At 41.8% G+C, this 15,000-nt stretch overlaps 1 protein-coding gene across 3 annotated transcripts in view; it reads left to right on the top strand.

Annotated features, from left to right (window-relative positions):
* Nucleotides 1–7,067, top strand: part of exo1 (exonuclease 1) — a 17,398-nt gene extending 10,331 nt beyond the window's left edge. For all 3 annotated transcript variants that reach the window (XM_053237304.1, XM_053237306.1, XM_053237305.1), the window contains 4 exons: nucleotides 2,963–3,536; nucleotides 4,330–4,422; nucleotides 4,512–4,699; nucleotides 6,766–7,067. In XM_053237304.1, the coding sequence (XP_053093279.1) occupies nucleotides 2,963–3,536; nucleotides 4,330–4,422; nucleotides 4,512–4,699; nucleotides 6,766–6,835 (925 nt within the window). In that variant the 3' untranslated portion in view covers nucleotides 6,836–7,067. The remainder of the gene's footprint in view (nucleotides 1–2,962; nucleotides 3,537–4,329; nucleotides 4,423–4,511; nucleotides 4,700–6,765) is intronic.
* The last annotated feature ends 7,933 nt before the right edge of the window (nucleotides 7,068–15,000 follow it).

Genomic DNA, 15,000 nt, shown 5'->3' with positions numbered 1-15,000 from the left:
TAGACGTGTGAAAGCGGTTACGGGAGAGACGTAGTCGTATGAAAGCGGTTACGGGAGAGACGTAGTCGTATGAAAGCGGTTACGGGAGAGACGTAGTCGTATGAAAGCGGTTACGGGAGAGACGTAGTCGTATAAAAGCGGTTACGGGAGAGACGTAGTCGTGTGAAAGCGGTTACGGGAGAGACGTAGACGTGTGAAAGCGGTTACGGGAGAGACGGAGTCGTATAAAAGCGGTTACGGGAGAGACGTAGTCGTGTGAAAGCGGTTACGGGAGAGACGTAGTCGTGTGAAAGCGGTTACGGGAGAGACGTAGACGTGTGAAAGCGGTTACGGGAGAGACGTAGTCGTATGAAAGCGGTTACGGGAGAGACGTAGTCGTGTGAAAGCGGTTACGGGAGAGACGTAGACGTATGAAAGCGGTTACGGGAGAGACGTAGTCGTGTGAAAGCGGTTACGGGAGAGACGTAGTCGTATGAAAGCGGTTACGGGAGAGACGGAGTCGTATAAAAGCGGTTACGGGAGAGACGGAGTCGTGTGAAAGCGGTTACGGGAGAGACGTAGTCGTATAAAAGCGGTTACGGGAGAGACGTAGACGTGTGAAAGCGGTTACGGGAGAGACGGAGTCGTGTGAAAGCGGTTACAGGAGAGACGTAGTCGTATGAAAGCGGTTACGGGAGAGACGTAGTCGTGTGAAAGCGGTTACGGGAGAGACGTAGTCGTGTGAAAGCGGTTACGGGAGAGACGTAGTCGTGTGAAAGCGGTTACGGGAGAGACGGAGTCGTATGAAAGCGGTTACGGGAGAGACGGAGTCGTATAAAAGCGGTTACGGGAGAGACGGAGTCGTGTGAAAGCGGTTACGGGAGAGACGTAGTCGTGTGAAAGCGGTTACGGGAGAGACGGAGTCGTATAAAAGCGGTTACGGGAGAGACGTAGTCGTATAAAAGCGGTTACGGGAGAGACGTAGTCGTATAAAAGCGGTTACGGGAGAGACGTAGTCGTATGAAAGCGGTTACGGGAGAGACGTAGTCGTGTGAAAGCGGTTACGGGAGAGACGGAGTCGTATGAAAGCGGTTACAGGAGAGACGTAGTCGTGTGAAAGCGGTTACGGGAGAGACGTAGACGTGTGAAAGCGGTTACGGGAGAGACGTAGTTGTATAAAAGCGGTTAAGGGAGAGACGTAGACGCGTGAAAGCGGTTACGGGAGAGACGTAGACGCGTGAAAGCGGTTACGGGAGAGACGTAGACGTGTGAAAGCGGTTACGGGAGAGACGTAGTCGTATGAAAGCGGTTACGGGAGAGACGTAGTCGTATGAAAGCGGTTACGGGAGAGACGTAGACGTGTGAAAGCGGTTACGGGAGAGACGTAGTCGTATGAAAGCGGTTACGGGAGAGACGTAGTCGTATAAAAGCGGTTACGGGAGAGACGTAGTCGTATAAAAGCGGTTACGGGAGAGACGTAGTCGTGTGAAAGCGGTTACGGGAGAGACGTAGACGTGTGAAAGCGGTTACGGGAGAGACGGAGTCGTATAAAAGCGGTTACGGGAGAGACGTAGTCGTGTGAAAGCGGTTACGGGAGAGACGTAGTCGTGTGAAAGCGGTTACGGGAGAGACGTAGACGTGTGAAAGCGGTTACGGGAGAGACGTAGTCGTGTGAAAGCGGTTACGGGAGAGACGTAGTCGTGTGAAAGCGGTTACGGGAGAGACGTAGACGTGTGAAAGCGGTTACGGGAGAGACGTAGTCGTATGAAAGCGGTTACGGGAGAGACGTAGTCGTGTGAAAGCGGTTACGGGAGAGACGTAGACGTATGAAAGCGGTTACGGGAGAGACGTAGTCGTGTGAAAGCGGTTACGGGAGAGACGTAGTCGTATGAAAGCGGTTACGGGAGAGACGGAGTCGTATAAAAGCGGTTACGGGAGAGACGGAGTCGTGTGAAAGCGGTTACGGGAGAGACGTAGTCGTATAAAAGCGGTTACGGGAGAGACGTAGACGTGTGAAAGCGGTTACGGGAGAGACGGAGTCGTGTGAAAGCGGTTACAGGAGAGACGTAGTCGTATGAAAGCGGTTACGGGAGAGACGTAGTCGTATAAAAGCGGTTACGGGAGAGACGTAGTCGTATGAAAGCGGTTACGGGAGAGACGTAGTCGTGTGAAAGCGGTTACGGGAGAGACGTAGTCGTGTGAAAGCGGTTACGGGAGAGACGTAGTCGTGTGAAAGCGGTTACGGGAGAGACGGAGTCGTATGAAAGCGGTTACGGGAGAGACGGAGTCGTATAAAAGCGGTTACGGGAGAGACGGAGTCGTGTGAAAGCGGTTACGGGAGAGACGTAGTCGTGTGAAAGCGGTTACGGGAGAGACGGAGTCGTATAAAAGCGGTTACGGGAGAGACGTAGTCGTATAAAAGCGGTTACGGGAGAGACGTAGTCGTATAAAAGCGGTTACGGGAGAGACGTAGTCGTATGAAAGCGGTTACGGGAGAGACGTAGTCGTGTGAAAGCGGTTACGGGAGAGACGGAGTCGTATGAAAGCGGTTACGGGAGAGACGTAGTCGTGTGAAAGCGGTTACGGGAGAGACGTAGACGTGTGAAAGCGGTTACGGGAGAGACGTAGTTGTATAAAAGCGGTTAAGGGAGAGACGTAGACGCGTGAAAGCGGTTACGGGAGAGACGTAGACGCGTGAAAGCGGTTACGGGAGAGACGTAGACGTGTGAAAGCGGTTACGGGAGAGACGTAGTCGTATGAAAGCGGTTACGGGAGAGACGTAGTCGTATGAAAGCGGTTACGGGAGAGACGTAGACGTGTGAAAGCGGTTACGGGAGAGACGTAGTCGTATGAAAGCGGTTACGGGAGAGACGTAGTTGTATAAAAGCGGTTACGGGAGAGACGTAGACGCGTGAAAGCGGTTAGTAGTAACAGAAGGTACCGGTTCAGTTCTGTGTTTGCTCTCGTTGGGTTTCTCCTGCAGGTTTTTTGCGAGCTCTGATCTCAGTGTAGCGGAATCTAATAAATCAAAGGAAGAATCAGACAGCTCTGAGAAATCAGACCACGCCCCCTCGCCAGCTGGAGAAACACTCAGCGCACAGACGGAGATGAAGACGGAGATGGAGATGAAGACGGAGATGGAGATGAAGACGGAGATGGAGATGGAGACGGAGACGGAGATGGAGATGAAGACGGAGACGGAGACTGAGATGGAGACGCCGCCGTGGCGCACCAGCCTGAGTGCCTTCAGCTGGTCCAGCAGCTCCACAGAACCCTCCAGACCCGGATCCTCAACTACGGAGCGACCCAAAACTCCCAGCATGCCCTCGGGCCTCTCGGTCCTGCAGCAGTTCCAGAGGAAGAAGGAGAACTTCAGCTGGGGACGGACTGAATCTCCTCAGCGCTCTGCACCCTGCTCTCCTGCAGAGGGCGCTGTTGATATAGAAACGCCTCCCGGTTCTCCTCCGTCGCAGGACAGCGCGTATTTCTCTCAGCCCAGCACCGCCGGCACGCAGAGCGCAACCACCTCGCCTGAGACGGAGAGCGAACCCATTACGGTACTAAATACTAAATATACTAATAAATATTTTGATTAATATTAATATAAATAATAGTCAGTATAGAGAAGGAAGAGTTATAATGATGTATGTAAATATTTTCATAATTAATATTATACTACATTAATAAATTAAAATAAATTCTAAGCTTTACAGATTAAATTTTTTCTACAGTATTATTTAATATATATATTTTTTTTAATTTACTGAAATTGTAATTTTAACATACATTTCAACTCACTGAATTTATTTTTAATGTTTAAAAAAAAACATTTGGTTTAATCAGCATTACTACTAAATTAAACATTTTTAAAAATGAATCATCATTACTAACACATTTTTAAAAAATTAAAAATAAAGGAATAATTATCAGAATTATTACAAAATTAAAATAAAAAAAAAAAATGGGAAAAAATGAATTAGTGCAAAGACAGAAAAAAAAGAACGTTTGGTTTTGTAAAGAAATGAACATATTAATTTAAGTGTTAATTTAACAATTAACATATTGCACTACTTTAAATCTGGGTTGATTTTTTTTATTATTATTTGTCAATTAATCTAGTAATGAATATGAATTATAAACTAATTATAAGCTCTTTTAGGTAAAGATATGTAATTATATAACATTCATAACAAGAGGAAATAGTCAGAGTGGTAAATAATAAACAGATAAATAGATAAACAGGTTTTATTAAGATTTTAATAAATATACAGAATAAAGAGATGAGTTTTTACTGTAACGCTGTAATCAGGGCTGAAGGGGGTTTAAACAAACTCTCCATCGTGTGTTTAGGAGAAGGATCCGTGGAGGGATTCGGGAAGTTCGGTGTCTCTCGGCGAGGCATCTGTGATGGAGGAGGTCAGATCTACACCCACGGGGACGAAGGTAAGCGCCGTTAAAACCAGGCGAGTTTATTACGACGCTGCACCGTCACGCGTTTCGCGCTCATCTCCTACTTCCTGTCCCTCCCCCAGGTGTCCGGTCTGTCCCGAATCCGTCCCAGCGAGCAGGAGAAGAGCGGTAAGATCCGCCCCTCCGCTCCGGCCAGGGCGAGTGGCCTGAGGAAGAAGGCTCAGGGGAAGAAAATGGCCGTCACTAACGAGAACAGCCCGGGACTGCAGACCACCATCAGCGGCCTGTGGAAAAACTTCAGCTATAACAAGTGCGTAGGAGTCAACGCCGTTAATCCGTCACGCGCTACTCTCATCTGTTACTCAAACTAGCGCTCTTCCTGCTCCACGTCGATTTTCCCAAAACACGCTCCAGTGCTGCGGCTCCGAAAAACTCAGAGACTACGGCTAGTTAATCAGGTCTACGTGAATTATTTCCGCAGGATTAACGAAGAGAAACGATGTATAACGTAGCTGAAACGTCTCGTTCCTCTCTGATCAGAATAACGATCCGACACAGTGATCTCATCGCGTCGGAAAAACTGGGCGGAGTTACGTTACAGATCGTAACTCTGCACTGTTCTGTGTCGGAGTTCCGAGTACAACAGGTTCCAGCATAAAACTAGTTTTTTTTACTAATGAAACCATGCTAATTAAACCATGCTAATTAAACTAGCTATTTCCAAAAGCAAATTATTTAAGTAACGAGAAGCTGACTAAAAAAAACTCATAAAGTATCAACTATATTATTACTATTATTATTATTATTTACTGAAACCACAGCTCTCACTGACTCTTATGATTTATTTACCATATCAAATCTACAGCTTTAAATCTACGGTGTTAAATCTACAGTATTAAATCTACAGCTTTAAATCTGCGGTGTTAAATCTACAGTGTTAAATCTACGGTGTTAAATCTACGCTGTTAAATCTACAGTGTTAAATCTACAGTGTTAAATCTACAGTGTTAAATCTACAGTGTTAAATCTACAGCTTTAAATCTACGGTGTTAAATCTACAGTGTTAAATCTACAGCTTTAAATCTACGGTGTTAAATCTACAGTGTTAAATCTACAGTGTTAAATCTACAGTATTAAATCTACAGTGTTAAATCTACAGTATTAAATCTACGGTGTTAAATCTACGGTGTTAAATCTACAGTGTTAAATCTACAGTGTCAAATCTACAGTGTTAAATCTACAGTATTAAATCTACGGTATTATATCTACGGTGTTAAATCTACGGTGTTAAATCTACGGTGTTAAATCTACGGTGTTAAATCTGCGGTGTTAAATCTACGGTGTTAAATCTACAGTATTAAATCTACGGTGTTAAATCTACGGTGTTAAATCTACGGTGTTAAATCTACGGTGTTAAATCTGCGGTGTTAAATCTACGGTGTTAAATCTATAGTATTAAATCTACGGTGTTAAATCTACAGTGTTAAAGCTACAGTATTAAATCTACAGTATTAAAGCTACGGTGTTAAATCTACAGTGTTAAATCTACGGTGTTAAATCTACGGTGTTAAATCTACAGTGTTAAATCTACAGTATTAAATCTACGGTGTTAAATCTACAGTGTTAAAGCTACAGTATTAAATCTACAGTATTAAAGCTACGGTGTTAAATCTACAGTGTTAAATCTACGGTGTTAAATCTACGGTGTTAAATCTACGGTGTTAAATCTATAGTATTAAATCTACAGTGTTAAATCTACAGTGTTAAATCTACGGTGTTAAATCTACGGTGTTAAATCTACAGTGTTGAGTCCACAGTATTAATTCTATAGTGTTGTGTCTACAGTGTGCAACTCAGTTCAATTTCAATTCAGTTCAGTTTTATTTGTATAGCGCGTTTAACAATGGACGTTCTCACAAAGCAGCTTTACAGAAATAAAATACACAAAAATATTTTGTAAATATATGAATTTATCCCTAATGAGCGAGTCAGAGGTGACGGTGGAGAGGAAAAACTCCCTGAGACATCATGAGGAAGAAACCTTGAGAGGAACCAGACTCAGAAGGAAACCCATCCTCATCCTCAGTTGCACCTGAATGAATTCTTCTTTTTATTTATTTATTTATTTATTTATCGCAAATTCCTATAAATTACCGAACGGTAAATTAATAAAAAGTAAACTGACGTCATTAGCCGAATTTTACATCGCGAATCTCTGATCTATACTCGAGTCTACAGTAACGTTTTTCTCGTTTATTGATGTCAGTCTTTTTAAAATTGTATTATTTAAAATTATTAATTAGCTCTTTTCGTGTGTGTGTGTGTGTGTGTGTGTGTGTGTGTGTGTGTGTGTGTGTGTGTGTGTGTGTGTTTCAGGGAGAACCCGAAGATAACCCCCTGTAAGAAAGGAAAACCGATGTCTCCGGTGAAGGACAACGTGCAGTAATAGGAATAAGAGCATCACTACCTCAGGACGAGTGTGTGGACTGTAGCTGTAGGGTGGTAGAGCGAGCATCACTTAGTGCTCTCTCTCTCTCTCTCTCTCTCTCTCTCTCTCTCTCTCTCTCTCTGTTTCCGTTAACGTGGTTTTTAAGCTACTAAACTTTTCTCCATGCGATAATTAAACATACTATGTATGTTCATGACTGATTTTTTTTTTTACAGTTCAATAATGAAATAAAATATCTATACATTTCTTGTCTCTGTCACATTCTTCTTCAACGCTGTCAAGGTCAGATCTGGTGGGCGTGGCCTATCCGGGCGTGGCAGGTGCTCACAATATGTCTCTTTACACAAGGGTTTGGTTTGTTGGCTCACCACAACGTTCCACACTAACACCCGCATTAAAGACGCAAAAACTGCATTCCTCGTGGATGAACAGCGCATATTTCTGAGTTTCATTCTGATCGCATGTCAGGAACAAAGACCTGCAGCCAAAAAAATGCTAATTCAGCTAATAAAAATGCTAACTGACTGGCCAAATTCCTGGCATGGCTAACAAAGAATGCTAATAATGCTAACGGGCAGGGCTATCTCTTCAGGAACTCTGACATTTTTTACGTATTTCTGTCTTTATTTTTGTCCCTTGATTTCTTCTTTTGCTAACAACATGGCTAATAAGGAATAAATTCTACCATCACCAAAATATTAAACATCACAGATGATGGCAGGCTAATAATTTTGTTTAGCAAAAAATTCACTAGCATATTTATGGAACAGTGACATGGCTATCAAAGAATGAAGGCTAGCAGTTTCAGTTAGCATAAATTCATGCTAACTATCTTGTCTATATTTTTATCACCAAAAAAATCTTGACACCGTTAGCAAAGAATGAAGCTTAGCGCTCACAATTAGCATCAATTCATGTTAACTAGCATATTTATTTTTTCATCCCTGGAAAGTTTGATATGGCTAACAATGAATGAAGCCTAGAATCTTATTTATATTATTCATATTTTTTATCTAAAAAAAAACATTGCTGCAGCAACAAAGAATGAAAGCTAGCAACTTTGTTTAGCATACAGTTTTGCTAGCTGTCACTTCTTTATAGATTATTTAGCATAGCTAGCATAAAAAATACAGACATGCCAGTCAGTTAATCATTGCTAAGTGTCTCAGTTAGCATGAATTCTTGCTAGCAGGTAGATTTATTGTGTATTTTTGTCACTTTTGTGCATTTTATAGCAATTTTTTTGGGTATCTGAGTATTTTTTTTTAATGGCATTGTGAAGTCATTGTGTAAACTTCACGCTCCAGGTTTTCGTGTGTGTGTGTGTGTGTGTGTGTGTGTGTGTGTTGTGAAACCGAGGCATTGTTTGTCAGTACAGAGTGAATGTATAGAGTGATTGTAATCTGTTGGTATGTTGATGATCTTTTTCCTCGAACCAGTAGAAACGCTGCCCTGAGAGATTCTCCGAGTGCCTTCGTCTCGCTTAACCACAAAAACGACTGACTTCATTAGCACAAGAATGTCGACGGGAGGAAAGGTGACGAACAAAAGAGGTCAAGTTCAGCAGGTGCTAGCATGTGAATAAGTAGAATATCTCATTTACACTTCTGTTAGCACATCAACGCAACGTCATTTAGCAACCGAAAGGTGGTGAAACGTTAGCATTCAACAGGAATTCCTTATTAGCATTCAGGTAACGAATTAGTTAGCGAATATTAATTAAAACAGGAAGTGTTCACTCAGGAGTTAAGGTTCTTAATATAAAACAAAATAAAACTTAATACAAATCGAGCCTTTGCGCAAAAACAGTTAGCATGTGATATTAAAAAACACTTAGCCGTAGCTCAGGAATCCAAACGCTAATCACGAGACTTGTTTCTCACAGATATGCTAGCTTTACGCTTTATTTCGTTACTCGGATATTTGAGACTTTAGACAGACACCTTGCAAGAAGAATTATTAGAATCGCTATCATGCATGCTAGCATTTTAGTGTGAACGCTAATCTCTTCCATCATCAGCAACACTGTAGAAAGATAAACATCTAATTAGCATCTAATTAACATATTAATTGCAGTTGAGCTTCTAAATCAAGCACAAACGTCTGGAGGTCTCGAGTGTACACACATCACAAACTTTCCACCCGCAAACTCTTTTTAGAGAAAAGTAGCTGATACGTAGAATAAACATAAAACGTCGCTAGATATCGCAAAATGACATCATCGACTCATTTGCATAAGAGTTACACGGCGAAGGAAGATTTCATGATTATTGAAGAGTTTTATCAGATTAGAAAATAATCGTTTCTGATCCAAAGAAGTCGTCTTTGGTCACCGATTCTCTAATTACGTTTTTACAAAATATTACAGCTTTACCTCTGACTGTTATTAAGCCCTGACACTGGAGACTCCTTCCATAAATGTTACATAAACATCTCCTTACTCTGGAAAGAACTTCAACATATTAATGTTTTTAGATCTGTTTATTATTAGCAAAGCGTCCGCTGCACACGTCCCCGTGAACGAGCTGTTGCTATAGAAACGGTAACGCATTAATATAAACCCGCGCTATTGTCAGAGCTGCTGTTATAGGAAATTAATCAACAGTCTCGTGTATATTGCATTACAATTATACTATTAAATTCTATACTAGTGAAGAAGTAAAGAAGATTTTAAGGCGAATATAATGATGTTGTTGCGTGTGAACAACGGATCAACAGCGAGAGAAAAACTCACGCAGTCACGCCGTTGTGTTTGTTCAGATCGCGCTGTTGTGTGTTTTTGTTGTTGTTGTTGTACGCTTTGTTAATATTTTAAGAACCTGAAGCAATGTGTTTTGATGAGTTTGTGTGTGCGAGTCCGTGTTTCCTCACGCCAGCGCCGGCGTTGAGTAACGGCGGTTCTTAAACGCGTGATTAAACGGATCTTTACCGCGGTGACGGTGATGTAAACAAAAGGTGTTTAAACTGTAACTACACACACACTGTAACTAAACACTGATGGTTCAGGATCAGTGGAGCGTTCTTCCTGTGTGTGTGTGTGTGTGTGTGTGTGTGTGTGTGTAAAAGAAGTCTCGGTATCACAATGCGGCTCGGTGACATTCCACGGAAGTGTGTGTTCGTGCTCTGGAGTGTGTGCAGCAACACCACGCCCTGTTTAACACGGAGTGACCCACGGGTTAAATATTAAATATCACCTGGTGTAGTGTGGGGAGGAACACACACACACACACACACACACACACACACACACATACACACACATACACACACACACTCTCAATCTCTGTGTGTGTGTGTGAGATCCTGATGCCTTTAATCATGTCTATTATGTTTAATAAACATCATACATGTTCCAGTGGAACAGAGTTCTGGGTTCGATCCTCAACTCAGGTTATTGTGTGGAGTTTCTGTGTGTGTGTGTGTGTGTGTGTGTGTGTGTGTGTGTGTGTGTGTAAATTAGCCCTAGATATGAATGTGTCACACATCACACCCAGCATTCCCAGGATCGGCTCTGGATCCACCGCCTCCCTGATCAGGAGATGAGAAATAAATAAATAAATAAATAAATAATAAACAAAAAATCAGTCAGTTGCTTTACAATCAACTAGTAAAATATATCAGATAAAATAAATGTAAATAAACCTAGCTGTAAAAAAAAAAAAGGACAGAAAATAATAAAATACACCAAAAATTAAAGATAAAATAAAAAATATAAATATAAAATATTAATAAAAACTAATATCAACTAACAGCATAATATATGAAAATAGAAAATTAAACATTTAAATAACTAGAAGGAGTAAAAAAAAAAAAAAAAAAAAGCTATATATGTAATTAAATAAACAACACACACACAGGACAATATAAACACACACACACATACACACACACAGGACAATATAAACACACACACACACACACAGAGGACATGGGCTGTACACTGTGAAGTATTTTGTAGTGTAGCAGCAGACGCGAGTTTCCTGATAAAAAGTGACTGATGCGGCTTTGTAAAGTGCAGGTGTGCAATGTTCCTGAGTTATACATGATGTTAGCATGATGTTCTTCTTATTATTATAATTTCTGACAGAACGTTCTTATAACGTTCTCATAACGTTCTCTGATGGATGGAGTGGAAGATAAATGCACACTGGAAGTGAAGCTTAGCCACACTGAAGCACTGAAGCCCTGAAGCACGTGCTAATCTGACCACATGCCTACACACTGGCAAGTTTATCACTGTTTGTTTCTGTAAGAAATGTGTTTTACATTCTTAAAATACTGTCTCTCTCTCTCTCACACACACACACACACACACACACACACACACACTTCACATCATCTGCAAAACCAGACAGACAACATCACACAAAGTTTGTGTGGAATCTGATAAATTCACAAGTTAGCTTTTGTTCTTTAGGAAACTCAAAAACACAAAACAGCTTATTTCAAAACTAGCCACAGATCTGTGATTATATTTTGACATGACTACATACACTATATCGCCAAAAGTTTGTACACCCCTGATCATCACACCCATATGTGCTTGTTGAACGTCTCATTCCAGATTTATTCCCGTGTGTTTGCTGTTATAATGAGCTCCACTCTTCTGGGAAGCTTTCCACTAGATGTTGGAGCGTGGCTGTGGGGATTTGTGTTCATTCAGCTACAAGAGCATTAGTGAGGTCAGGCGCTGATGTTGGGATGTCGAGGAGGTCTGGGGTTCAGTCGGTGTTCCAGTTCATCCCAAAGGTGTTCAGTGGGGTTGAGGTCAGGGCTCTGTGCAGGACACTCGAGTTCTTCCACTCCAACCTTCACACACCATGTCTTCATGGAGCTCGCTTTGTGCACAGGGGCATCGTCATGCTGGAACAGGTTTCAGTCTCTTAGTTCCAGTGAAGGGAAACTGTAAAGCTACAGCACACAGAGACGTTCTATACAACTGTGTGCTTCCTGCTTTGTGGAAACAGTTTGGAGAAGAAACACATATGGGTGTGATGGTCAAGGGTGCACATTTTTTGGAAAAAAAGTTTTTTGTTTTTTTTTTAAAGTAAACCTTTAAGTCGTCATCAGCTTTAAATGGAAATATAAATTCACACACAAGCTAAAAAAAAGTTGATAGGAACTCAGAAGCTTACGTTACGTTACTAAAGTAAATAAAGTTTTTTTTCTTTGCTGGAAATGAAGTTGTAACTTGTTTATGCAGAAGGGTATAAAAATAAAGTTTAATGAAAGGTTATTTGGAACTGAAATGAAAGTAAAGTAATAAAGATTGATAATGGTGGAGGAGTGTCTGATGTTTAGGAAGTGTTTGAGAATACAGAGCTGTAAACAGAGCGTGTATAAACAGTCATGTCGTGTTAATTATCCTTCCACGAAGATGATGGTTTACTCTGCTGCAGTTTTACATCTGATTATATTTCATGCCATGAACAGTGTGTGTGTGTGTGTGTGTGTGTGTGTGTGTGAGGGCGAGTTGAGACCTGATGGCCAGACAGCAGACCTGAAACACAAGATCAATTATAGAGGAAAGAGCCGAAGCTTTGATTCTGACATCGCTGCTGGAGGCTAAAGAGCTGCACTGACTGCAGGCATGCAGGAACACATCCATCACCTCCACACACACACACACACACACACACACACACACGTACACGTACACACTCTCCAGAGTTCATTCATTAGGATAAGAGCTCGTGCTGCTTCTCAGGGATAAAACTCTTTGTCTGAGTTGCGTTTACGCTCGTGTTTGCTGAAGGACGGCTTTAGCGACTGTGTAAACTCGAGGAGACGAGACGGACGTGTCGCTCACCTCAACACTGCAGATAAAAATCTGCTGCTGTATGGGGGAGAGAGCGGGACAGCAGCAGAAAGATTTTTCCACGAATGCTAACACGCATTTTTCAACACTGAGGTCATTTTTTTCAAGACTCCACACATGTCTGTGTGCACAGCACTTCACTCAGAGCCACAGTGCACTTAAACACTGCAAACGAAATTAATTTACTTTATTAAAACATCAGTCCTGATGTTTCCCTGTAGAGCTTTCTGCTTCAGTCAGAGCGCAAACTTCCAAAATCTTAACTTCCTGTGCCAAACCTCAAGATCTTAACTTCCTGTGCCAAACTCCCAAAATCTTAACTTCCTGTGCCAAACCTCAAGATCTTAACTTCCTGTGCCAAACTTCCAAATCTTAACTTCCTGTGCCAAACCTCAAGATCTTAACTTCCTGTGCCAAACTTCCAAAATCTTAACTTACTGTGCCAAACTCCCAAAATCTTAACTTCCTGTGCCAAACTTCCAAAATCTTAACTTCCTGTGCCAAACTTCCAAATCTTAACTTCCTGTGCCAAACTTCCAAATCTTAACTTCCTGTGCCAAACTCCCAAAATCTTAACTTCCTGTGCCAAACTCCCAAAATCTTAACTTCCTGTGCCAAACTTCAAAATCTTAACTTCCTGTGCCAAACTTCCAAATCTTACTTCCTGTGCCAAACTTCCAAATCTTAACTTCCTGTGCCAAACTCCCAAAATCTTAACTTCCTGTGCCAAACTCCCAAAATCTTAACTTCCTGTGCCAAACTCCCAAAATCTTAACTTCCTGTGCCAAACTTCCAAAATCTTAACTTCCTGTGCCAAACTTCCAAATCTTACTTCCTGTGCCAAACTTCCAAATCTTAACTTCCTGTGCCAAACTCCCAAAATCTTAACTTCCTGTGCCAAACTTCCAAAATCTTAACTTCCTGTGCCAAACTCCCAAAATCTTAACTTACTGTGCCAAACTCCCAAAATCTTAACTTCCTGTGCCAAACCTCAGGATCTTTACTTCCTGTGCCAAACCTCAAGATCTTTACTTCCTGTGCCAAACTTCAAGACCTTTACTTCCTGCGCCAAACTCCCAAAATCTTAACTTCCTGTGCCAAACTTCAGGATCTTTACTTCCTGTGCCAAACCTCAAGATCTTTACTTCCTGTGCCAAACTTCAAGACCTTTACTTCCTGTGCCAAACTTCCAAATCTTGACTTCCTGTGCTGGATGTTGAGGGATATTATGTAAATGAGGTGATCCTGGTTGTTAATCACAGCTATGAAGTCGTACTCATCAGACTTTTGGACTGGACCGTGATTAACGTTTAGTGAAAGCTGAACTGCAGGCATGAATTTAGAATACAATTTGAGAATTTTACTTTTGTTAAAATCATCCTAACCTTTATAGAAACTTTTTTTTAAGCGCACATTCAGGGGAAATCAGTGAGAAATCTGTCACGGCAGCAGCTGTGCTGTGTTACAAGAATAAAAGGTTTGTTTTACTGCATAATAAAATAGAATCTCCAATCCGGCTCTGATATGAAATTCAGTCCGTGCAGCAGTGAGTTAGAGCAGCTTCGTGAACGTGAACGTGAACAGTACAGCGTGAAACTTTACACCATCTCTTCAGAAACGTCTCTACAGTGAGGAGAGAGTGACTGATAATTTACCTGATGTTGATTATTGATGTAATTAAATTAAAGCCTTTCTGTTGATTACGGGAATGAACATGTCACAACCACTTTAATGATCTCAGCTACGTCTCGTTGTTATTGTTTCTGCTTCTTTCAGCTGACGTGACTAAGAGGTTTAAAATGAAGACGGTTCGAGACACTCCTAAACGTTCTGAAGTACAGAATCGATATAAACGACGCTGCGGGAAAATCGAGCCTCAGAAAGTTTTCATTTCATCGACATGTGTGTAAGAGAAACAGTTTTTTTTTGTTGATGAGTTTAGAGAAAGTCAGTCGAGTGTGAACAGTGAGAACGGTGTGAATGTTGGAGAAGAGTGATGAACAGAACAGAACAGAACAGAGGGATTGAAGCGAGAGTGATACTGTGAGCCTCCTCCCTCACTGCTGCTATTCTCATGCGATCGGGACGAGACTCCGACGCCCCGGGCGCAGGGAGGAGGACGAACCCGACCGTACACACCGCCCAGTCCATGGAAACACACAAACATGCAATCACACCATCCCGCTGCTCACTCGCGCTCCCACTGAACACCGCAATCAGGAGCTCGGAGAAACTCCTTTCATTAGGCCTAAAAACACGGATTATTATTATTATTATTATTATTTTCAGGATCCCCTGCCCTGCTAACATGAGAAGAGGTCAAAGTTCACACTGATTCAAAACA

The sequence above is a fragment of the Pangasianodon hypophthalmus genome, chromosome 10, assembly GCF_027358585.1.
Source record: "Pangasianodon hypophthalmus isolate fPanHyp1 chromosome 10, fPanHyp1.pri, whole genome shotgun sequence".
NCBI classification, from domain to species: domain Eukaryota; kingdom Metazoa; phylum Chordata; class Actinopteri; order Siluriformes; family Pangasiidae; genus Pangasianodon; species Pangasianodon hypophthalmus.
This window is presented reverse-complemented; position numbering and strand designations above follow the sequence as displayed.